General features: G+C 34.8%; 1 protein-coding gene across 1 annotated transcript in view; it reads left to right on the forward strand.

Annotated features, from left to right (window-relative positions):
• The first annotated feature begins 8,195 nt into the window (after positions 1 to 8,195).
• The window catches only part of LOC125670241 (unhealthy ribosome biogenesis protein 2 homolog), a 55,480-nt gene continuing 36,420 nt past the window's right edge, over positions 8,196 to 27,255 (forward strand). Inside the window, exons 1-11 of the mRNA XM_056162557.1 lie at positions 8,196 to 8,346; positions 10,525 to 10,675; positions 11,037 to 11,163; positions 11,335 to 11,466; positions 11,720 to 11,863; positions 12,487 to 12,617; positions 14,241 to 14,364; positions 15,293 to 15,378; positions 15,757 to 16,002; positions 19,817 to 19,928; positions 24,147 to 24,313. Coding sequence (XP_056018532.1) covers positions 8,328 to 8,346; positions 10,525 to 10,675; positions 11,037 to 11,163; positions 11,335 to 11,466; positions 11,720 to 11,863; positions 12,487 to 12,617; positions 14,241 to 14,364; positions 15,293 to 15,378; positions 15,757 to 16,002; positions 19,817 to 19,928; positions 24,147 to 24,313 — 1,439 coding nt within the window. The 5' untranslated portion in view covers positions 8,196 to 8,327. The remainder of the gene's footprint in view (positions 8,347 to 10,524; positions 10,676 to 11,036; positions 11,164 to 11,334; positions 11,467 to 11,719; positions 11,864 to 12,486; positions 12,618 to 14,240; positions 14,365 to 15,292; positions 15,379 to 15,756; positions 16,003 to 19,816; positions 19,929 to 24,146; positions 24,314 to 27,255) is intronic.

Consider the following 27,255-nt stretch of genomic DNA (forward strand, 5'->3'; position numbering starts at 1 on the left):
TGACTGGCCGGAGAGCTACATGTATTGTCATGACCCCGATGTCGGCGTCACACTTTAAGAAAAATATTTCATTTTACATATAGATGCCTCATAAAGAGACCTTTGTTTTTGGTACCAAGACTTTGACCTAGTGACCTTGGACTGTGACCCACTATTCAAAAACTTTAACCTGACTATATCTTTTGAACCAAGGGGGGTGGGGGTGGGGGGGGGGGGGGGTTAGGGTAATGATATTTCACAAATAGATGCCTCATGAAGAGACCTTTGCTTTGGTACCAAGACTTTTGATCTAGTGACATTTACTGTGGACTTTGACCTACTTTTTAAAACTTTAATCTGGGCTATATCATTTGAACCAAGGGAGGATAGGGTTTTGATATTTCACATATAGATGCCTCATGAAGAGACCTTTGTTATGGTACCAAGACTTGTGTACTTGGACTTTGACCTATTTTTAAAAAAAAAACCCACTCTAACCTGGGCTATATTGTTTGAACCAATAGGGATAGGGCTTCGATATTTTACATATAGATGCCTCATGAGGAGACCTTTGTTTTGGTAGAAGACATTTGACCTAATGACCTTTGCCTTAAACTTTGATCTACTGTTCAAAAACTTTAACCTTGGTTATATCGTTTGAACCAAGAGTGATAAGGCTTTGATGTTTCAAATATAGATGCCTCATTAGAAGACATTTCTTTTGTTATCAGAACTGTTGACCTTGGACTTTGACCTATTTTTCAAAAAACTTTAACCTTTTGAGCGATAGGATAAATAGAGTCGTGCTTCCTGGCGAGCTATGTTGTCTTCTGACAACTTTTGTTAAAACGTAGCGACAAACTCAAATTTGCATTATGAAAGGTGAAGATAACGAACAGTTATAACTTCGATAAGCAATACAAAATATATAGTTGGGCAAACATGGGACCCTGGACACACCAGATATTGGAGTAGGTACCTAGGAGGAGTAAGCATCCACTGTCGACTGGTTACACCCACCGTGAGCCCTATATCTTGATCAAGTAAACAGAGTTATCCGTAGTCAAAATCAGTGTGCCAAGAACGGTCTAACAATCGGTATGAAACACGTCAGACAGAATTTAACCCAATGATAGGTTGTATTGACGAACTAGATCGTTATAACGACCATAGAATTTGCGAAATGTTGACTTTTAACGAGACTGTTGAAACCCCTGCACCAACAACTTGTTTGTCAGTAGCCTGTCTCGATTTAAAAACTAACAATACACGGAACAAGTTCTAACTTATCGGATCAGTTGAGAGATATAAACACCATATGCAGGCGATAATGGAATATTGCTACTTGAATATGGAAAGTTGACGCTGGAGAAGTTGAAATCATCCCGTTTTTCATAAAATTGAGTTGTTAGTTTGCCGTCAAAATTTACTTTCAATAAAATATCTAAGTATGAAACAACACTGTGTTGTTGACGCTAGGCCAAAAAGCTAGCTCGCACACACCCACACACACCCCACACGCACATGAATAAAATAAAATCAAAATCCTAACATATACTCCCACTACATGTATGTCAAAACATGCCTTCAATATAGCCTCATGCGAACTGAAAACACACAGCTTCATATTATTTTGTTTACTGATGTAACCAGTGGAAAGTAGAGTGCTCTACTAGCTGCCCCTCCCCCCCCCCCCCCCCCCTCCATCCCATGGATAAACATAGTACGCTGAATGAAAAAGCGAAGATAACGAACAGTCATCGATTATATATATCCTGTGAAGAATACAAAGGTAAGTGTACGACTTTGCCATACGTTCCCTGGAAACACCAGAGGTATGCTCACTGAAGGTCCGAACAAATACATGGATCACTTGCTTCTACTTTTCTCATTGAATGTATATACACGCTCGTGCACATGAATGCTCTTGTAGGTATCTTAAGGCAGCTTGTGTAAAGTGACTAAGAGTTTTCCAAATTTTCCACAAACCGGTTGGTCGTAAATTCTTTCGACCGATTAATTAACCGGTTAATTAAAATCATAGTTTAGAATTTATTGTATGCATTTTGTAAATTTCATTTTATCTAATTTACTGTAAAGCAGTTTGACGAGTGCTTTGATAAATAATACGTGAACAAAATCCACATGCAAGCAAGAATATATTTAAGAATTCAAAATGATAACTTTTTGTAACATCACAGATATAGTACAACGTCACCCAATTTATATCTAGTATCTCAAGAACTCTCCTTCGACCTTATACATAACCTTCGATAATCGGAAGAAAGAAGAATTAAAGTACTGAAAGTACTTATACGAGGTGAGGAACGATGCAACATGTCACAAAGATTGTAGTGCTATCTACATTGTATATTGTATATATATTCTGTTTATCTCCTGTGCTACTCCAAAACTTTTTAAAACCGATCATATTTTATTTAGTTAGCCGTCGGCGTTAGGCTCAAACAATCAACCTATGCTGCTAGGAAATAATTGGTGTCTTAAAGGTGGGGAAAAACTCAACCAAACAAAAAATAACCAAACAAACAACCAAAAAATATCTAATTTTGAAATCCACATACTGTCATTGTTTAGATTAGCATATAGCTTTACTGTCAAATTATTGGGGATCAAATACATACAATTTTAAATCCACGGTAAAATAGCAGCTGACTTTTAAGGTAGAAACAAGGGAAAGGAAAGGATCACTGTCTTCAAAACTATCAGCCATATCACCCATGTAAATATTTGATATTGATACATGTGTTAATTTATCTTGATCGAAGGTAAAAATGATTCCTAAGGCAATTCATGTAGATGAAGATAAACTATGACACGTCTGTACAACAAATCACCTTATTGGAGCAATCACCTCCCCTTGTGATGTTTCACTAACCTCTTTATGAGCAATACAGACAGGTGAATTTGCTATACATCATCTACCCCCGCTTCCTTCAGAAAAATACATTAAATCCCTGGTGAATGTTAGCAATTACACATTCTCTACAGAAATCTTGATTTTTCTAATTATCTTGGATTTTTGTTGTCCATTGGTATTATTATTTTTAGCTATTGAACTGTCATGGCAAAAAGAAAACTGGGGATCGGGTTATCACCATACCGGTTTTAATTTTTTTAAACAAAGATTCTGAAAACAGGTTGAGTTTGACTGTACTCATTAAGCACATCGGTGGAATTTTTGAAATCCCCAGTGATTTGTTTCCACGCATGATGATATTAAACAAGTGGCCCACATACATGTGCCTTATCGGTCATCTAGGTATTATTTAAAAGTATCACTAGCCCCAAGGCTTACGAAATATATAATAATTTTCATGTTCTACATATCTAGATTAGCAGCAGTATAAAACAAGATGTGCATGTTCTTTAAAAAAAAAAAAAACAACCACAAAGGTCCCCAAAAATATTCATACTGATGGAAGACTTTACACATTATGATATGATCTAACATTAACACTATATGACTATTTTGGACCCGCCCTAGAGCCACAACCATTGGGTTGCGAAAATCACAATTTTGGGACGTACCTTTCTGTTTTATACAGTATCAGCAAAATTAAAGAGGTTTTTATGTGATAAAGACATTTAATCACTGTGAACATTCTGGTCACACCCTGGTACCAAACCTTGGGATAATGAAATTTATAATTTTGATAAATGACTACCTCTCCTTCAAAATATCGACTTACATGCAATTTAGTATCAAAGAATATGTTATCTAAATGATTTACACATAAACACCATATGCCAAGTTTGACCCCGCCCAGAAGTTCGAACATCTACCCCTTGGATTATGAAATTTACAATTTTGGTAGAGGCTTTCCTGCTCTATATCACTATTCATTTGATTTTTCTTAGACACGTGTAGGTGGGGCTGTAGAGATGAATATTTTAAAATTGTCAATTTTTGATAGTTTGGGAGTCCTGAAATGTATTAGTTATGTCACCTTTTCCCCAAAGAGGATTCATACCAAAATTTCAAAATATCTAGAAGGGCAGTTATCAAGAAGTTAAAAATGTTCAATTCCTTGGGTACGGCGGACGGCGGAGGTCACCTGAGTTTATCAGGTGACCTAGAATTATTTACAAGTTGTCGAAACAAATACTGCTCAGATTATTTAAATATTTATATGCATATATAAATATATCTCTTTAAATTCTTCATGACTTTTTAACTTGCAAATTCTCATCTCTTGATTTGCTGATCTCTTTTAATTGCAAATCATAAATTGTGTCAACCCTTGCATTTTTTTCATTTCTTGCAAATCAAAAAGCATGTCAACTCCTGAATTACTCAAATCCTGCAAATCTTTCATCTCTTGAAGTACTCAACTCTTGCAAATCATATCAACGTTTCATCTCTTGAATGTTTCACCTCTTTTAAGTGATGAGACGTTTCATCTCACGATTGTTAAAACATCTACAAATGATGTATAAAAATATTTTGATTATTAATATTGCTCAGGGGAATATGAATGAAGAATGTCTACACAGCTTAGAAATGATTTGCATGTGTGTTTTGTATGAAATGGACGCGTGAGGACGCATTTTGTAGGTTTTTTTTGGTTGATTTTTAAAAGAATTTTTCGACTGAAAGCCTTCTAGTGGATGGTTTTCCCATCCTAGAAGGAAGGACGGTATTTCCGTCTGTATAGGTGAGAGCATTTCTGTTCACGCTTTTCCTACTTTTCTTAACGTTCGCTGTTTAAGTTTGTTTTTAATTTTATTTTTTACGCATCTACTTGTTATAACCTTTTTGTATACATAAGAAACATTATGTCATACATGCAATTTAGAGTCCCCTGGGCATTGTAGCGTGATGCTATTTTCAGGGATAGACTTTTTTTCTTGTCTCACTCGCCCTTCGGGCCAGTAATCTTGGACATCATTGACGTAGCGACAGGTTGGGTGGGTGGGTTGCTTTTTGACAAAGTAATTTCCCCGTTATTTTCATACATGCTTTAATTGGTTGCGCCACCCACACTTTTGTATGATAGTAGTAAACGGTAGTAATATTTCTACTGGACTGACACCCCTATGATATTGCATGTCTCTACCACTTACGTCATAGAATTTTATTTCTTTAATGAACACATTAGCCATTGATTAATTTTTATCTGTGTACTTGTGCAGACAAATCTTAACTTTTCTATGTACATACGCACATTTCATATAATATATGATTTATTTCCAAATTAGGGCCCTCTCGGGCATACAGCATACATGATTGTTAACATTTCAATGTGCAATGTTTATTTTAAAAAAAAAATGACGATAAAAAGAAAAGAACAAAACAAGAGCAAAATATGTACTATTAGTATGAGCAATGTTCATACATGAGACATTTTGAACATGATAATACTTATTTGTATTATATGTAAGTACCACCGTGTATCCTAATGCAAAACAGTCAGAAATACACACAGGAATATATATATATATATATATATATATATATATATATATATATATATACATGTACATAACAACACTACATGTAATAATATTAAGGTAGTATAAGTACATATGATTAACTCCAATGTAATGCAAAAGATACCACGGGACGGTGCATTGGTACTAGATCAACATGTCATGTTTATAATGAGTGCATATGTGCAAATATGGTTTCATAGGGTTCACACATAATATACAGTAATACTAGTAGTATGAGCTTAGATATGGCATGTCAAACGTTGCAATATTTGATCTTTTCCATTTGCATTGTATAATTATCCATTTGTATTCTATATTTTCCATTTGCATTGTATAATTTTTCATTTGCATTGTATAATTTCCATTTGTATTGTATGTTTTTCCATTTGTATTGTATAATTTTCCATTTGTATTCTATATTTTCCATTTGTATTATATAACTTTTTCGTTTGCATTGTATAATTTCCATTTACATTGCAAAATCTTTCATTTGTATTGCATCCGAGGGATTGTTTATTTTGATTTGTTACGAAGGATTTCATTAGTTTAGGTCCCACTTATGTTTAGCTGTCACCAGCTGCAGGTGACGTACCACAAATAGACTGTAGGGCACAGTGGCGTAGCAGTGGGGATTCTTTAAACAATATATATCTATTTGCCAAATACTCAGTACATGAATGGAATTAGGTAGCAGAAACAGCCTATTTTAGTTTTCTCCCAGGGTTTTTAGGTCACATTATCCGAAAGATCCGTGATTCTCACTTTTAGATAGCAATGCGTATGGGAAAGTATTAACTAATTTACGTCTAAAGTTTGACACGAGTAGAATTCGAACATGCGACTTCACGGTTACGAACCAAAGGGTATATCACTGAACTACCGCGATCGGTTCCATATTTAAGGACTAGTTGAACATACATGTTGATAGCAATGAGGAATCTTGCGCCTGGAGACCCCCTCCCTCCCTTCACAAATATGATATTTTGTATATAGATGTCGAAAAAAGCATGCATGTACGTTTTATTTTGTCAGAACGCACTTGTTCCAGGGGCGGATCCAAGAATTGCGTTTACGGGGGCGCCACTTTATGAAGCAGGGGGTCTGGGGGCCGCCTTGAGGCGGCCCCTAGTGGGTCCAGGGCCAAACCCTGGTTGGGGTCCAGGGGGCGAAGCCCCCGGAAGCTCCCAGATTTTACAGGGCTTGAAATGTGTCATTTTTAATATTTAGTGAAATTAGTAAAATGACGCAAATTTTAAGGGTTTCTGGGAAAATTAAGTTCTCTCAATAAAGTAATTCAAAAATTCAAAAGATTTTGTCATTTATTTCTCCGGGAATGGAAGAAATTATTGCTTCTTTTATCGTTTAATACATTTTTCACTAAACAAGATAACAAGAGTTACCTTAAATTTAAAAAAAAAATGGGGGGGGGGGGGGGGGGAGGCGCCGGCTGCGCCCCCCTTAAATCCGCCACTGACTTCGCCCTCCCCTGCAACCCCCCCCCCTCCTCCACCAAGGATTTGCACTGGACTCACTAGGGATCTTAAGACAGTCCCCAGACATCCAGCAGTTTACTGCATCCTTTCGTTCAGAATTATCTAGATCAGCCAGTGGTTAAAGAGGAGACTAGTTTGAATATGCTGATCACATTAGACGCATAAAAGCGATCAATTAATTGGGGGAGGGGGGGGGGTACGCCATTACACTTAGCAAATACGGTACATTCTTGGGAAACGTGGCTCCTGAACTTTACCTCTTCAACATCTCGCGTAATACCAAATTCGATAAACGATAACTTAAGATTAATCCATTGAATAGTTGTAACAAACCAAACTCGATGTTAACAATTGGTGGGGACCCAAGAGCCGAATTAAGTCCCCCGAATCTACTGAATTTTAACTAAATGAAAATCTAGAGCTAACTACGTATTTTTAAAAATAACTAGTCCTGCATGCATGAGTAGCTCAGTATATCGCTTGGTTTGTGGTCGTGAGTTCGAGAACCGTTACTGTCATTGCCGCATCAAACCTAAGACATAAACAAAGACAGTGATTGCTCCTTTGCCAAACAATCTGTAATACAAAAGATACCACGGGACGGTGCATTGGTACTAAGTCAACATGTCATGTTTACAATGAGTGCATAATTATGTATAAACATATTGGTTTGAACTTTCACATGCTTACATATAATGTATATCTTTAATATATAGGATAATGCATTTTTAGATTTTTTCCCCTCCAAATTACATGCGTTTGTACTGCAGAATAATAACAGAACAAATATTTGACCTCAATCATTCTTTTGTTCAATAATATGTAGCATAATCAACACGCCTGGTACATACAACATGTACTCGTTATCACGCCTGCCACATATTCTTCGGAATCGTGACGTAGCTATATGTCTTCCATTATTTAATTGGAAACCATGTGATGTGACATGTATCATGACATGAATCGTGTGAAATGTATGGAGGGTTTATTCATCCTTAGTTTGACTTAAAGAACGATTTGCCGCTCTACACATGATGGATTTACCTCCCTAATCATAGGACGCTATTTCTATCCAACAGTGACTTTTATTCAGTTCGGAAGGAGAATTTGCTCGATATGTTTCTCATGCACTGTTTCATCAAAATCATATTAAAATTTTAAGCGGCTTCTGTTTAAATGTAGGAAATACAAAATACAAAGCCCTATCGAAAGACATGCTTTATTCAAATGCAAACATACAATCCATGTCATTTTGGCAAGTAATATCCAAGATATGGTACGTACGAGCATCGGAATAACGCGATTTAGGTCCAAGTACTGAATACAACGGGAGATCACTCTAATAATATTCTAATCACTCGATTCGAGGAGTTCTTCAAGAAGTGGAGGTAATTTTGGATTATGGCAAACATTTACTCAGGTTTGTTCCACATGGTTTTTGTTTACATCAGTTATACTGCCTTGAATATTCAATTGAAAGGGTTAACATTAGAGATCGTATTCAATTTAGATTGGTATCGTAGTTTAGGTAATTCTTTGTTTTGCTGGCGAGGCTGATATAGTATAGGAAAGCTCAAATCTCTAAAACCGAATTTCCTCGTACTTTAAAAGAGAGCACCGGAGTTCAAAATTTTATCATTAAAGTCAATGCAATTCACTCGATTGATCAAGCCATGAGCAATGCGTTAGCTAATGCATAGCTCATGGCATGGTCAATCCAAAACAAGGAAATATATAAACTACCATACCAATCTCAATCGGTATTTTAAAAAAAGCCACCGCATGCGGGAGGTCCGGGGTTCGAATCCCGGCCGCGACAGTCCTAAGTCGTTAAAACAGGTAGTGACAGTGCCATCGCCAAACGCTCGGCATCAGGTGCGAATGTCATGGGTCCTCGGAGATTACCTTAAAAACGGATGACCCGTGTCACAGTAGGTGTGGCACGCTAAAGAACCCTCACTGCTCAATGGCTGTAAGCACTGAGCATAGGTCTAAATTTGAAGCCCTTCACTAGTCTTGGTGACGTCTCCATATGAGTGAAAAATTCTCGAGCGAGACGTTAAGCAAGATACAAACAAACAAATAAAAAAAAAGCCATCTTAAAATTAACATTTGATCAATTAGAGAAAAGTGTAATAAGAACCAAAGAATGCTTAATAATTTTATTTGAATGTTAATCCTTTCTTTGATTAGGCCATCATTAAAAATATTTTTGTTTGATGTACTCTGACCCACATTTTTCAAGGTGGGTCGGTAGGTAGGTGTTTTTGTTTGTTTTTTAATGTCATGAAATTTTTTAATATTTAGTTTTAAAGTAAGGAGAATTTCCTATTTTTCAAGGGAACCAAAAAAAAAGAAAAATGAAATTTAAAATTGCTGAAAAAAATGATCGGGTAGGAGCAAATTTGACGGGTCAGTCGGAGTACATCAAACAAATCAATTTTTATTTTTGGTCTTACTGAATCTATTTGTGTGTTGCTATAAGACTTGTTTGGGTGTAGAATGTGTACAGTTACGAATAATTTGAAATTTAGATAATATGTGTCCGACTGTGATATGTGCAGTCCCCTTAATATGTATGTATCTTATTTACTGAATAAAACAGAAGTACTAAACTACTCCACTAACATTCATAAAAATTCCGCTGATTTAGTTGCCAACCTCCAACATGTAAAAAGAGGGTCATGACCTTCTTTGAAAAGCAAAAAATCTAGCCATAATCCGTAACAGCATATACTACATAATTACTAGGATTAAATGTGTTATAAGTATATTTACAACAGAAATGTGTGTATTGTGTATTTATTGAAGAGAAGCATCGTACATGTAACTGACAGTAGTACATTTTCAATTTTTCAATGATGGAGATGGAAAATATTCAAAGCTGGACACAGACTGATTAAATTTACAGGATAAGAGGGCATTAAAGGTTTCATTGTTTAGTTCAAATCTGAATTCAGTGTGTATTTTCTTTACAATGTTAACATCCGAGGATGATGGTATAAATGACGACAGTGATTAGATGACTTGTGCGAAAGTATTTTTACATAATTTTGCATTTTGGCATGTTTTGTCAGATCATTTTTAGCTCCAGACCCAATAGTGCGCATTGCACAATGGACAATAAGCTCCTTGTCATCCTCAATGACTATTTTAATTCATGAATAGTCGTTTTCCAAAGTTTGTTGGAGATACATAAGTATCGTTTTCTTTTTGTTGGCATGTCTGCTGTCCTTGATAAGGAACTCTTCTTGGTGGAAGCCATTTTACATAATGACTTTAATCCCCGATTTGTCAAAACAACTCGCAGATAATTGTTCACACCTGCTTTGATAACTTCTCTGTGATGTACATGACCATTGACATTATTTACGTAGATCCAAGCTCGTGTTGCAAACTGGAAATTACACGCGCGATCTTATTTATAAAACCAAATCCGGAAATTGGGTGAAAGGGATGTCCTGTTGGGTAATAAAATATAATCGGGTTACGGATCGAAAAATCTAGTGTAACCCGACAAAATCAGATGAGTTGGCAACTATGTCTGCTGACCTTGTCAAGTGATGATTGAATGCTAACTTTATATTTTTTCCCCAAGGAATTTACACAAAACTCAAAGACAGAAGTACTGATGTTAAGGACCGTTTGAAACTTGCCAAGTTTGCCTGGTTATCGGATAAAGTAATCTTCCCAAACAAGGAGCAGATACTCATTGATTTCCTCAGTGGCCTTCTTTTAAACAGAAAAAGGTAAGTAAGGCTGCTGAAAGTGAGGATACAATCACCTGATTTTTACCCGAACCCTATTGCTTCCCTTGGAAATTTATGACCTTTTAAAAGTTGCCCTGATCAATTTATGTGTTCAACAAACAAAATGGCAGCTACCAAGAACATGAATATCAGTAAAACAGTGATTAGATGTAATGTAAAAGTAATAAAGCAAAATTCCAATGTACAGCTGTATTTATGCATATATTCATTTGTATTAAGAACTACAAATCCATTGTAAAGAGGTAATGATTCTGTTTAAAAGAATTAGACATTCTAACTAACCTACATTTTTTTTAGCTGCTGAATGTACACACACATTCATTATTTTGCATTTAAACAGAAATAACATAAGAGAAGATGAAGCTGTCCTAGTTTGGAGATGTCTCTGTGAACTTCTACAGACAAGGAAATGTCATATTCCAGCAAAATTCAAACAGACATTGATCATCAAGCCCTCCATATGTCAGGTAATATCAGCAAAAGAAAAGTCCCCTAAGTCTAAGTTGTTGTTGGTTATACAGCTGTACTGTATGAAGAAAATATCTCATTCATGTATGAACATGTACCGGTACATGTAAGATACGAAATTGATAAGACTTCGCATTGCTCCGAATTTTATAATGTAATTGATATTACAGGTTTTGTGTGACAGCATTTTGTTGGAGTACGAGAAAAATTCGGGTTGTACATCGGACGTTGTAGGATGTGCCCTGGCCATCATCAAGTCGCCATCTTTGTCATATGTTGTCACATCAAAATACGATTTTCTGGTTTGTATTTCATTATATTATTGTTTTGAAAAACTTTTAAACTGCAATTGAATTGTATATAAAAATCACCTTTAGAATGTCATTGCATCAATTGTAGAATGATACACACATGAGAATTTAATTTACACGCAGGTACATGAATATCCGTCATCGGAACAAAAATGGGCAGAGCAGAGAAGTTATATTTAAGTCTCTATTGCTACTGATCAAGTACTTCGGAGAATATAAATATGATGATTATTTCCCTTCACAGGTCAAGTTCCTGGCTAATGCATTATTATTGATTGTGCGAACAATCCAGGATGGCAGAGTTGTCCTCCCTGATTTGGTTCAGTTGTCTCAAAAATGTACAGCAGCTTACACTGTATCACAGCGAGCCCATCCCCAGCAGGAGAAAGTAGGTCAAGTTTGCTAAAGTGGGTCAAAGATACTGCTTTGATTTTAAGAATCCATGATGAATACCCATGTGCGACAAGGACATTTAAGCTGAGGGGGTTGAATATTTCGGTCAGGGGCGAAGCTTACGTAGTCCGTGCCTGAAATATTCAACCCTGAGGTTGATATTTCCCTTTTAGCATGTGAATAAACTCATGATGGATTATTTTTCTCCCATTGCTTATGAATTATATCACAAGATGACAATGACATCAAAACATTTAGATAGCTATACAGTGTAAGTGTCGATATCACAATGGATGGCATGGGGGTAATAATGGAAGAAAAATATTAAACATTAGTTATTTACTGCATCGATGTTCAAATTACGTCTGTTCATCAATGTGTAGCAGATAACAGATTGTAGGAAGCAATTTCAAAGGTGGCACTTAAAAAGTGGGGTGGTCATATTAGTTTGCTGATTAAACTGGGAAGGAGGGGGGGGGGGGGTTGCCCCCCGGCCTCTTCCTATTTCTATGTGCATGTGTAGCAGTTTGTTAGAGTGATGATAAGACAATGAAATGAACAGATAAAAAAACCAATTTGATACCATTAAATACAAAATATACATGTTGAATGTTTCAGGTTTTCCAATCTGTGGTTGAGTGGTTGCTTACACCAATTTTATTGTTGGGAAGTTTGACAGAGAAATTTCCGGTGCTTAAAGAACAGGTGGAGAAACTCAGCAGTATTTTAGATCAGGCCTTTTTCCACAAGTACAGTAGCTACAATTATCTTTCTTTGTATTATTGTTTTAGAACACTGTATGCAATTGTTTTTCTTTCCATTCACTCATATAGAAATGCCACCAGCTTTAGTGTCACAAATCTTGATCTATGCATGGTGCTGAAGCCTCAAGGTCATAGCAGTGAGGGTTCTTTATCGTGCCAATGTATACCTTGAAATGGAACCTTCATTTTGAAGGTCATACCCGAAAGACCTATACCGTATATACTCGCCTATAAGTCGGTTGTATTTTTTAAGGTTATTTTGTAGGAATTTGCCATTGACCCGCTTATAAGTCGGTACAAGTTTTTGTCAGAATCGGTTGACAATTTTCAAGTCAATGTTCTAGTGTTTTTACCTATGTTTCAAAAATTATTTTGAGAAATTAGTAATTATGAGGTGCTCAATATCCAAGCCATATCTGTTTGGGGTTTAAACGCAACCCTTGATCTATTATGGGCAATGATCCCTAGTTTACCTAATTAATTATGGTGTCCATGGGATTCGGGTATAACTCATTGTATCAACAATAGAGTTTTTAAGAGTCAAGAATGATGATCTAAATTATCTGTTACCAATATTCAATCTTTTATGAAATATATTTCAGTCGGTATACATATGAATATTTCAATATTAAATCGGGTTCGTAATTCAATTTTACCGATAAACGATAGATTAGTTGAATTGAAAGTATGTAAATAATTTTTAACTAGATAAAAATATGTTACTTTATACATGTACTTTATACATAATTTTGAAATACATAAGCAATACAATATGTCTAGAATTTATGAACAATAATCATTTGTGTGGTAGTCCACGATAATCGTCGAAGTTGTTTAAAAACCACTACGCCGCCAAGAAAAATACCAATCTTCTTAGGATGCGCCTATAAGTCGGACATAAAGTTTTGGACCAAAAATTGACTCCCAAAAATCCGACTTATAGGCGAGTATATACGGTAACTTTCACTGTCAATGCTGGGTGCTTGGCAAAAGAAAAGTGACTACCTGTATTAAAAGTCTTAGGTTTGGTGGAGATTGATAATTGAACCCAGGATCCCCCCCCCCCCCCCCCCCCCCCCCCCCCCCAGTTGCGGAGCATCTACCCAAGGCTGACCAATGTAGTGCTATATTTGATGAATAGTTAGGGCCCGTCATAAAATCGGTGCCCTATTGTAATCACTCTGTCTGTCGGTCCATATGTTTGTCAGCACTTTTTGTGGCACGCGATGACTTACGTTTTCATAAATTTTATACATAATACTTGGAGCAGGCAGAAAAAGACCCCTTTGATTTTCAGATTTATCTTCTTTGCCCTTATCGACTTATGGGACTTAGATTTTATAATGATAATTGGATGATGGCACATTCTATGACACATGGTATCTTCAAGTAGAAAAAATTGAAGGATGGATGTATCAACTATGTGGATTCAACTACCCAACTAGATACTCGTAGTTCAGTGGTAGAACACCATATGGATATATTCGATGCGAGGTCCTTTCTGACTACTTAGTTTTTTAGTTAGAAATAAAGAATATTCAAAATAATACTTACATGTAATAATGTATCTTGTGACTAATGATTAAATATGAAATTGTCTTTGGACAGAGAGCACCACCCCTTTTATGAGAACTTCTTATTGGCTGTAGTTGGAAAGAACGAAAGTAAACCTAAAATTTCCAAGACAACAGAGAGTCTTTTTCAGTTGTTATCAAATCTTCTGAACAAACAGGTGAGATATGCAACTTTCATGTACTTTGAACTCAAAGTTTGAATTTTAATTGACCTTGACCCCATTTATGTATACTGTTTATTTATTGTTTGTTTTGTTGGTTTTTATAATTGCAAGTCTTACATAAATTTGTATCAAATATTACATGTACAAGAGCTGATCAAAACGTACAACAAAATGGATATAAAAAAATCCCTGTATTTAGTCTATTTTTGAGGGGGGGGGGGGGGGATAAAAAGCAACTGACATAACACTAATCCAGCTACATTTATACAGATGTTAATCCTGCTACTCTCTGTTAAGTCCATCCCCCCCCCACCACCACCACCACCACCACAAAACAGACATTTACCATTATTGATTAAATTTGGTTGCGTTTGATCTTTTTACCAACTTTAATATATCTAATGCACAACTACATGTATGATAATGCTTGAAAAGACATTAAATTCTTCTGGAAATCACTTATTTCATTCATTGACTGGTATCAGAAAAATAGTTTCAAACTCAATAGATTGTTAGATTCAGATGACATTTTGTGGAATGCAAAATGCTACACTATCCAGAAGGCAAACTTTGTGCTTTCATTTTGACATCTACACATATGTAAAGTCATGTTTAAAATGAAGTGGTTGTCAAAATAAACACAAGATCTCTATATCCAATTTAAATTTTATGTCATATTTTTACAGAATTTATTTTGTAATGTTAATAATTGTAAAGCAGACACACACACACAAAATTGTGACATTTTATTGCCATGCTTATTAAAAATGATGCAAAAGTTTTGGTGTACCCCATACCTATATTTTCTCACTATTATATCAGCCATATTTGTAACAAATTGTAGCAAGATATGATTAAGATTAGCTGATGCAATTGTACTATACAGTGTGTCATGCTTTATAACTGGGTACTTTTAATTCAGAGAGGACAACACAGCCCCACAGATGTCCAGAAAATTGCCAGTCAGTATCTCGCAGTCTTCTTTGAACACTTCCTTTCACATATGTGGTAAGCATAAAATGAAGTAAACTAACTGAATGTATTGCATATGGGAAAGTTATTAAAATGAAATACAAGGATGATCTAGGTATTGTTAACAAATTTTTAATGATTTAATAAGTGAAGACTTTTTGCTGGGTTAGATTTCTAACACAATGATTTTTGGACCTTTTTGTGTAACTATTTGATTTTTGGACTTTTTAAAATAATTATTTGATTTTGGACTTGTTTTTTTTTTTTAAATAACTATTTGATTTTTGGACTTTTTTTTTTTTATAACTATTTGATTTTTGCACCTTTTTATAACTATTTGATTTTTGGCCCCTTTTTTCCCCCCAACTATTTGGTTTTTGACCTTTTTTTTATAACTACCTATAAATGTTTCAGTGCCAGTAAAAACACACTGACAGGGTACAGGCTGTTTGTCTACATTTGTGGTATGATTGGGATCAAGGACTCCAGTACTGATTTACTTGGATCGTTAAGTTGGGATGATGTAGTGACTGTATTATCTCCCTTGATGAGGAGCTTACTGAAGCATGAAATCTACAGCCAGCCTCAGGACACAGAAGATGGAAACGTTCAACTGAAATTCTACTGTCATGTTTTATGTGTTGTTTTACGTAACAAACGGTAAGTTGCAGTTCAGGAAAAGTGTACCGGACAAAGTGACTACATTAGTTGTCATTTAAAAGTTCACTATTTCCTTTTTGTCTAGCCAGAACTGAAGGTTAAGTAAACTCTAACATCCTACCATTAACATTTTACATTCTCAGCTTCCTCTCTAGAACTGTAGGATAAATGTCATAAGGATGGGGCACATGCTCCATTAAAGAGAGCTGATTGTGCTAGACATTTAAACTAATTTCTCTCATATCTACCTATGCAAGATACAGATATTCTATGAAAGAAAGGTACAGTATGTAAGATATTTCTATCTTTCATATCACGTGACGTTTATCTTACATATCCCATGACGTCATAATCAATACACAACTAGCCTACAACTTACCTCGATTGACGAACACTAGCTTCTGAAAAAGTCTTGTACAAAAAATGACAGATTGTAATGTCCCAGATAATCTCCAGGTGTATGTGACCGGACACAAAAATACACATTCCTTGAACAATTACTGCACACTCAACAACAGTCACAAATTCCTCACACAATGTGAAAAATGCTGTCGCGTCGAGTACATCTAGATGTCATCCGTTGCATTATGCCAGTTCACAGAAACCCAGCCCACACTGTCTATTACTTCTAGGCCTACCTCCACATTCACTCTGTCAACGTCTACTGTCCGTGTCTCAGGTGAAATAAGTGCCTTCAATGTCCATGAGACTCGAGTCCTTGCACGCGTGGAAAACGAAAGTCTACCCATGCCCATATCCACCAACAAAACCCACTTGGAATCTCTCTTCACACACTCGTCATTAAATATCGGCTCAATTAATATCAATATCAATGCTCCTCTAAGAAAAAAACGTGCAGTTGTGGATTCATATTCTGATTAGGTCTCAAAATGTTTCGCGCTGATGGACTGTCGAGTTACGTCACGCATCACCCTGATTATTGATTTATTCAAAGAGGAATAACTCTAGTACAATTCACTTATACAATCGTCGGCCAAATTGAAGGTCGTAGATTTCGATTCTGGTGTTATTTTTAATGTACGTCGAAAAATTAATTAATTGGAAAATTCTCAAAATAGCGTCGCTAGGCACAAAGAAAACGGAAAATTTCTAGAAATATGAGAGAAAAATACTCTCTTATAAGTAGCCATGAAATATTAAGGTGATTCCACCCTCGGGGTTGCAAAAAAGCTGTAAAACCCTCGGCAAAGCCTCGGGTTTCACAGCTTTTTTGCAACCCTCGGGTGGAATCACCTTATATTTCATGACTACTTATAAGAGAGTCTTATAATCTTTTTAGGTCAGGTGACCTATTGCAATTGGTCAGTGTCTGTCGTCGTGCATTGTCTGTTAACAATTGAACATTTTTAACTTCTTCCTGATAACTACCATTCCAATTCTTTTCAGATTTGGTATGAAGCATTTTTGGGACAATGGGGATATAAATTGTAAATTTCAGGACTCCTGCACCCATGGGGCTTTAGAGGCAGGGCAAAAACTGCCAAAAATTGACCAATTTTCAAAGATCTTCTTCTACATCTTTAAGAAAAACTAAATGCATGGTGATGTAGAGCAGGAAGACCTCTACCAAAATTGTAAATTTCATGATCTCCTGAGTAGAGGTTCTAACTCCAGGACGGGGCCAAACTTGGTATATATAGTGTATATGTTTAAAACATTTAAATAATATCTTTTTAAAATGTTATTGATACTAAACTGAAACGAAATAGTTATTTAGAAGAAGTAGGTTGACCTTTACTAAAATTGTAAATTTCATGATCACAGGGGGTAAGGGTTTTGTTTCCAGGGTGGGGCTAATATTATGATAGTGATTTTGTCTTTATCATTTGAAAAACTTCATTACATTTGCTGATATGGTACAAAAACCAAATATATTGCTGTAAGAATTTTTGTAACATGAACAATGATCAAAAGTTAATCTGGCTCATGATAAATGAAAATGCACAAATACTTGAACAAATCAGTAAAATGATTTTAAAAACAGGAATATAGAATATTAAGAGTTCATCTCAAAAGTTATATAACTACTTGAGTGTGTGTATGATTTACTCTTTTTGTCATTTTCAAATAGATATATCTGTATGAATGAACTTCTTTAATACTTGGGGTACAAGACTGTCAGTCTGATCGACTGGGCACAGGCACCTCTGTATTCAGGACAACATTTTATACTGTTTCACTTTTACTTCCCATCCTTGTTATGCTTAGCATTTTCATTCTGTGTTGTTATGATCCAATATCAATATAGAAATCCTTAACATATATGTATGTGTATATATGTTTGTGTGTGTGTATACATGTACAGAAGTGTATGTGTATGGTATACATTTATATGTTTATAGTATCATGTATTTATAATGATTAATTGTTAAAATTGTACATGCCCCTTGAGAGCCTTTGACCAGTGAATAGATACATATATATTATTGTGTCGCCTGCGTTACACGCAGTGGCGACATATAGGGATCACTATCCGTCGTCTTGCGTCGTCGTCGTGGTCACAAAAAATTTCTGTCACACTTTTCTCAAGAACCACATGGGGCAACTCCCTGATATTTGGCACAGAGCATCAGTGTGGCCAACTGTATTGTGTAAGACATTTTCGAATCTGTCGCTTATCAACTTCCTGTTTGCCGGGACTTAGAATTTTTTACAGCAAAAAAATTTCTGTCACACTTTTCTCAAGAACCACATGGGGCAACTCCCTGATATTTGGCACAGAGCATCAGTGTGGCCAACTGTATTGTGTAAGACATTTTCGAATCTGTCGCTTATCAACTTCCTGTTTGCCGGGACTTAGAATTTTTTACAGCAAAAAAATTTTTTGCTGAAGATTTTATTTTATGATTAACTGAAGGACAGTATTTTTATGTACAAAAGGACAGTATTTGTAATTCCCATACTGAAGGACAGTATATGTGATTTCAGAACAGCACTAATTATGATTTTTCTTGAGAAACAGTAAATTGGATATATAAAAAGACAACAACACTAAGCAGTAAACCCAACAGATAATTACTTATGGTTATTACCATTGTCTTGAAGAGCACAGTAACAGGTTGATACATATTTTCAAACATATGTTTTCATTCAGTCTACATTTAATAAATGTCTTAATTTCAAACAGATTCTCCCACAAATTCCATTGCATAATAATGTCTCATCTTTCAATTTCAATTAAGTTATTGTTAAAGAATGTTTAGTAATTCTCAAAACCTTTAAAAGGAGTATTAAACTGACAAAAACCATTTGAATAATTTCCTTTTTCAACATTATACGTGATATATTACATATAGAATGAACTAGCAGGTGACACATGTCTTCCGGGGAAGACTTAATACTGCGTATTATGTAAAGTGTTTCATCAGTAGTATCTAGGCACTTTTAGGGGCATTTACATTTTAAGAACACATCTTGTTTTATACTGCTGCTGAACATTAGAATTTAGCTAATAGATATTCAGAACAGGAATTTTTTTCTAGATTTCATAGCCCTTTGGACTAATGTGAATACTCAAGTGATTGTTAAGGCCTGTTGGCCTCTTATTCTCTAAAGAACAAAATATTTGTAACTTTCATATGCATACAAGCATCCTTTATTGTGATGTAGATTCAAGTGTGTTCAAACCACAGCCATTAGGTGACAAAGTGCCATCAAATGTTGTCCTTGATTCTTTACGTATGCAGTAGAGAATAAATCTGTAAAGTATGATAATCTTAAGAAGGAAATGTATTTGCTGTTTTGGTCTCAGCTGAAGTAAGATATTGAGTGTTGAGCCTGTTGTTCATTGTAGGTCCTCATTCTTTTACTCCTGTTTGGAAAACTTGCTAGAACTTAATCATGCTATACTAGAGTCCAAACTGCCTGAGGTTTTAAGAACAGCCTGGTTTGAAGTGCCTGTTGCGGTGAGTGCAGTAAACTTTGGATATACTGTTTTCTATAAGAATTAAAATGTTATATCTATTAAACGTTATATCCTCTGGACACTGTCTGAACTAACTTTGTTTTGCACAGTAAATTTTTCATGATGAGTATTTGATAACATTTTATTAACATACATGTATTTTACAAAGACATTGTAAACACAGTTAACGTCTGTTTCAAGAATTCATCAAGGGTTGTTTGATTTCAGTGTATGTTTTTTTTTTCGTTCTGTAATGCACACACTCTCAAATTTCGCAAGGTTGAAGGGGTAGCCATTTTAGTACTGACTTACACATGCAAGATTCTTCAAATGAAAGGTCAATGAGATCTATTCACCCCTTAAACTACCGAGTAGTGTAATTGGCTTAATTGTTTGACATCAATTTTGTACAGCACTTGCTCTAACTATACCACACATGTAAATACTTTATAAAAATATGCATATGTACGAATGAGGAAACCCAAATTTTATTCAAATATCTGTCATTAAAAAGCATTCTAATTTATAAAATTTATAAAAAACTGGATTGGTTTTGCTACATACCTGTATTGGAAATAATATATCGATAAGTTTTTAAACAGCAGGTCTTAAATAACTAAACTTTATGAACAGTTTTTATGTTATATTAAATTGAAAATGTTGTAACCACATTTTTTTTGGTTATGATTTTGAAAAGGAATCAACTTGGATTTTTTTATTCCAACATTACAACTAATGAAACATTATAACCAAAAACTTTATAAAAACTTAACCTGCAGGTTCTCCAGTGCTCAGAATATGGAATATGTACAATATATTCTAGCAGTATGAGCAGTTTTTCTCTATATGTGAAAAAATAGAAAACAAATGAGTGAAAAAAAGAAAATAATACATGTATATGGGCCAGTATATTTCTTGACCAACACAGTTGTTTATCAAAAACACCAGGCTAAAATGTTCCAGCATATGCATGTAATATAATGGAATTTAGACTTCACTTGTAAGTGCATGTTGAACTTATTCGTCTGTCCATGTGGAGTAAAACATCACTGCATTAAAATGTTGTCTTCCTTGATGTTTAATTTTAATTCAAAAAAGATTTTTTCTCTTTGGTGCAAATATATTCCAGATACCTTAAGGACAACTAAAGAAATCATAATATTTTCCCAACATATGAAACCTAATTAAGCTGATATTTTGATTCAGACTCAACCAAACGCTTACTTGTTGTGATGATGTCACAATGCATAAGTAAATATGACTTCATATTACGGGAAACGATAAAGATAATTATTATACAGTTATGAAATATTGATGTAGAACGATCAATCTCTCACCAGAGGGCGTTACGCTACGCTCCACAACACCTCTGTTATCGTCTGATTTACAAGAATTTTGTAAAACAAAGCGTCTTTGAAAATAAAATAAATCTGCATCATTTTCATAAACAAAACATAAATTTATGAGTTAAAAACACATTGGTAGGTATCACTTTCACTTCGTAACTATGGACTCTACATAAAAGTACATTAGAAAAACTAGCGAGATTATAATGATGAAAATCTGACATTACACAAAGAACAGGAACGTGTCTTTCTGTTGGAGTCAAAGACGCTATTTTGTCCCTGTGAGATCATGTGATTAGCCGAACTATTTATCAGAGGATAACAGAGGTGAAAGTGAAGCTTGCGTAGCGCGCCCTCTGGTGAGAGAATGGTAGAACGATATGAAGTATTTAAGAAATAGTATTTAACACAGTTAATGAATATTACAGTCTTGAATTCACAACAACATGTAACAATTGAACATTTTTAACTTCTTCATGATACCGTATAGTGGTTTTTTTTCGCAGGGTGATAAATTTGGCTTATTTTAGCTTTTAGATAGCTTTCCGCCAAAATTTCACTCGCCAATTATGCACTCAATTGCGACTTCAGTATTTGCAAGAGAGATAACTCTTCCTTGTCTGCCAAAATTTATTCTGCTAAAATTATTACGGTAGCATGCATACCTTTGAGCCAGCAAATCACCTAATTTTAGACCCATGGAAAAAAAAAAAACCACTATACGGTAACTACTCTTTCATTTATTTTCAGATATGGTATGAAGCATCTTTGAGACAAAGGGAACTTAAATTGTAAATTTATTTCAGAATTCCTGCACCCTCTGGACTTTGGAATTTACCAATCTTCAAAAATCTTTTTTTCTGCAACTGCATGTTCATTTGTAAGAAAAACTAAATGCATAATCATGCAGAGCAACATCAATTTAAAACAACCCTTAGGAATAATTAAATACATAGAAAGGACATAAGTATAATAACAAACTACAGTTCAAATAGCAACTGAAGGTTGCTGTTTTTTAAAATATATATATATATATATTGTTGATATATTATAACAATATGAATTTTTCCTCTGCACTACATCATCAGCCATGATAGGTTGCACATCAATCACAGAGAAACTGCAGAAGACTGTCTTGAGCTTGAAAAATTTAATACATGTAGATTGAACAATTAAATGTTGAATTTCAAATGAGCTAAATTATCAGCATATATTTGTTTTGTCCAAAGTTCTTATCACATTTTTTTCTGGCAAACTTGTTAATAATCTAATTGGTCACTTAAATCTGCTACATATTTCTGATTGGTTCACCAAATATAAAAAACCAACTCTCAGTCAAAGTAAGTAAACATGGCAGTGATATTCACATCAGAGAAAAATAACTGAAATATGGGTCATTTGTCCGATTGTTTTAGTGCTTTGAGTCTTGCAATGCATTCAACAAAATTAATGTAAAAGTGCGTAGTGTAGATAAATAGTGGATACAGCAGCTAGCCCTGGCTTTATAACCAACCCCCCAACCAACCCCAAAAAAACCAACCCACTGTAGATATGAATCACACTGAAGTTGCGTGTAAAAAAAAAGGCCAGGCCCTTTGGAATTATAGCCCTTTGATGTGTTAAGACCCGTTGGATTATAGCCCTTTGATGTGTTAAGACCCGTTGGAATTATAGCCCTTTGATGTGTTAAGACCCTTTGGAATTATAGCCCTTTGATGTGTTAAGACCCGTTGGATTATAGCCCTTTGATGTGTTAAGACCCTTTGGAATTATAGCCCTTTGATGTGTTAAGACCCTTTGGAATTATAGCCCTTTGATGTGTTAAGACCTTTTAGAATTATAGCCCTTTGATGTGTTAAGACCTTTTAGAATTATAGCCCTTTGATGTGTTAAGACCCTTTAGAATACGCCAGTTTCGAGATACGAACTCTTCTGTATAGGAGGTGCATTTAGTGGAACTTTGAATACCTAAGTGGGACAGAGTGGATATACAGCCAACAAGGAAGACGATGAAATGTATTAAAAGCAGCTTCTCTTTAAATATGTAAATGTGGGAAATACTAAATACTATCGAAAGAAATGTTTTACCGAAGTGGAAACATACAAACAATGTCATATTTGCAAGAAATATCTTGGATATAGTACTTATGACCAGCGAAATAATGTGATAGGGTAAGAATTCTATGTATTTAATTACTCCCTAAATACTTATCACTTACTTAGTTTGTGTATCAGTCGAATTCGGGTTATCAAACAGCGTATGAGAAACTTACTGAGTACATTCACTTACGCTGTGATGAATATCTGCATGTCCCACTGCCGCGTGTAAACAAATTCTTTCGCGCCTTACTATGTACGAGAGTTCTACGAAGGGAAATAACTCGGACGTATCTCGAAACCGGCGTATTATAGCCCTTTGATATGTTATGAGACATTATTTGATGTGTTATGAGACATTATTTGATGTGTTCTGAGACATTATTTTATACGTGCGTCCACCATTTTGGCCTTCACAGAGTATGATGGGTAATTTTGAACACAGGCTTGTGGGATAAACTAACAAATTCTGATTAATTTACAGCCAAACATTTGAAATTCCTCTGTTCATACAGTGTATGTGTTAAGCAATAGTGCTCACTTTACAAGTGGTCCTTTGGCCTACTTGATACACTTGCTATGACTCCCCCCCCCCTCCTCTCTCTCTCTCTCTCGGGTATTCAACAAGTAACACATACAAATGGAGTTGAAATAGATAAATCCCTTGATGTTGTAGTTATATTTTGTTGGTTTTTTTTTTTACTTTTCTACGAAAATGATTTATCAGTGTGCATTATTTTAAAAATTATATAAATCAAGATTTTTCTGTTCCACAGGAATTAGAGACTAATGAGAAAACATCTATGGGTAGTTTTGTGACTAAACTACTTCAAACATTCTCCAAACTGAGACAGATTCCTAAGATGGTCAGTTTACTGTTAACCTCCCTACAAGAGTCAGATCTTTGTCATACTCCAGTCTTAGCACAGGAAGTGACATCACAGTAAGGAGATCATTTATTTATTTGCTTTAATGTGTTCAACAGGACTTGTCTGTGTCTTTGTTTAGTCTGTGAAGGTAAAATTAATGTTTTCTATGCACCCCAAAAAATCTCGGGGGAGCATGCATGTATAGTCGTCATCGTCCGTCCAACAGTCTGACCTTCTGTCCGTCCTTCTGAGCTCATATCTCCTAAACCTTTTATCAGAAATTGATATAATTGATTACAAATGTTCCTTAGGCCAATTTTTTTTTTAAATTGGTTTACGGATTTCAAAATTTTCAAATCCGTTCGGAGGAGGTAAAAAAAAAAAAGTTCAAATGACAAAATGTTAAGTAATAAAAATGAACTTGATTTGAGGTCAATGTTTTATTATCAACTTTAATATTCTCTTCACTGTCAACTTAAGATGGTGGTATATAGCGACTATTGTGCACCATGGCAACAATGCTGTTTCTTTCAAAAATGTTATTTGTTTACTAAATTAACTTTCTATCATTATCAGATGTCCATTGTTTACCGTTTAGTTATGTAAATCCCAAAATAAAAGAACCACATCGTTTTTCCATTCAAAAGATGGCATCCATGACGTATATAGGGATGCACTAATCACCTGAAATACTAAAATCCTGACTGACTTTACAAAGCTTTTATTTTGTCTAAAAATTTACTTTTAAGTTTTGAAGTCTTATTCATGAAGTCAAGTAAAGTTATAAATAAAATTCATGAACCCTATAAACATTTATTAAAAAATTCTGAATTTTATATAGGTCAGATCAATTTATTGTTGGTAGTCAACAAATTTTATACAATGAATGAATTCAATAATGTTAAATATGTTTTCAACCTCCTTCAATATATGAAGAATTACACATATTAATTATGAAGAATATTTCTTTAAAATTCACTAATAAGAATTTAAAAGTGTATCCTCGGCAAAATGTATGCATGGTAAGGTCAGGTAGGGTTATACTTGTTTAGGTGATTAGTGCAACCCAACGTACGTCATGGATGCCATCTGAAAACAAGTGTTTGTTTTTATTTTGGGATTTACATATCTAAATGGTATGCAATGCATAACTAATGCTAATTAGAAGTTAGTTTCATAAACAGATAACTTATTGGATGCAAAAAGCATTGTTACTAAGGTGCAGAATAATTGTTAGCACCAGCTGAAGTTGACTGATATTCCACACATGATACATGAATATTATGGACTGTCCCGAGATTTCAACGATCGACGGAGGCGTCTGTCCAAATATCCAGTCCAGCGGAATCTATTTTCTTTCTTTCTTCTTTTTTTTTTCCTTCTTTTTTTTTGTTTGTGGGTTTTTTTGTGAAAAGGAAAAATTACAGCGTCGGAAATATAAAAAGGAGTGAAAAACCATTTTATTTTTTTTTCCAACATCCCAAAAAATCAGTGCGGCGGATCCGTAAACCAACTCAATAAAAAAAAAAGGCGTTAAGACATGGAATTGTGGACCAAGGTCTCTCAAGGTCATTTTTGAAAATTCAAGGTCACTCACAACATATAAAATTTCCTGATTTCAACAGTTTTTGATATAACAGTTCCCATCCCTTAAACTTTTCATCAGAAATTGATTATAATTGATCACAAATATTCCTTGGGACAGGAGACTTTTGAACCAAGGTCATTTTGGAAAGGTCACTTAGAACATATATCTTATATAAGGAAAAAGTTCTTTATTTCAACAGTTTTTGAACAGATATTGATCATATATCACACAAATAAGTAACAGGTAAATGGCTTTCAGGCAAAAGTCACTTAAGGCCATTTTGTAAAGGTCAAGGTCACTCAGAACATACCTTGTGTATGATAAAAACCCTCATTTCAACAATATTTCAACAGTTATTGATCTTTTGGACCAAAGTCTTTCAAGGTCATTTTGGAAAGGTCAAGGTCACTCAGAACATCATCTTCACAAGTCAAGGGCTATTGATTCATTACCTTGCACTAACCATTGACATCAGTGACTAACAAAAAGTTGGGCTTGTTCTGATTGTTTCCACAAAAGAGTGGGAACCAATGAGAAATGGTTCTATTTATAACAACGCGAAGCGAGAGATTCAAATAAAATCCACGTGTATTGATACCTACAGTTATGGCTATTTCAATCGTTTAAGCAATATTGTTTTAAGCAAAAAGGTTTCCAACCTTGATCTACTATCAATAAATGTGATTAGTGGTGTAAATGCGTGTGTTTATCAATACAGCAGTATGAGATCGCGTCATTTGTATCCATGTACACCATAACAAGATGCAGTGATTTCATTGGATGTTTTATTTATAGTGGATAGCGTAATGGTCTAATGAGCCCAACTTTTATATAGCGACTGATGTCAAGGGTTAGTGCGAGGTAACGAATCAATAACCCTTGACTTGTGAAGATGTCAGAACATATACTTATAGATATGAGGAAAAATTTCCCTATTTTAACAGACAGGTATTGATGATATATCACACAAATTAGTAATAGGCAAATGACTTTCAAAGGTAACTCAAGTTCATTTTGTAAAGGTTAAGGTCACTCAACATATACCTTATATATAAAAAACACCTTCATTTAAACAATATATCAACAGTCATTGTGCAAGTCGTTTGTCATATTGCGTTGGTTAAATGTAGTTCGGGGAGCATCCATCAGTTTTACTGATATTCAAGTGTTAACCTGTACTGGTGGTTTTCACACCAATTTTCAAAGCTACCGTCTGCTCTATTGATTTTGGAAAATCTTCTAACATTTTGGTGATTAGGAATTTAACAATGTTGAATTCTTCCACGAATAAAAAATGATATACATATGTACATGTAACTATTGACTTTTTGTAACTATGTGTTATTGGTTTTTTTTGCAACCTTTTCCCCATATTAAGATTATTTTGAATAATGCAATATGGTTCACACATCATGAAATCTACATTTC

Source organism: Ostrea edulis, chromosome 4 (assembly GCF_947568905.1).
Source record: "Ostrea edulis chromosome 4, xbOstEdul1.1, whole genome shotgun sequence".
Taxonomy (NCBI): Eukaryota; Metazoa; Mollusca; class Bivalvia; order Ostreida; family Ostreidae; genus Ostrea; species Ostrea edulis.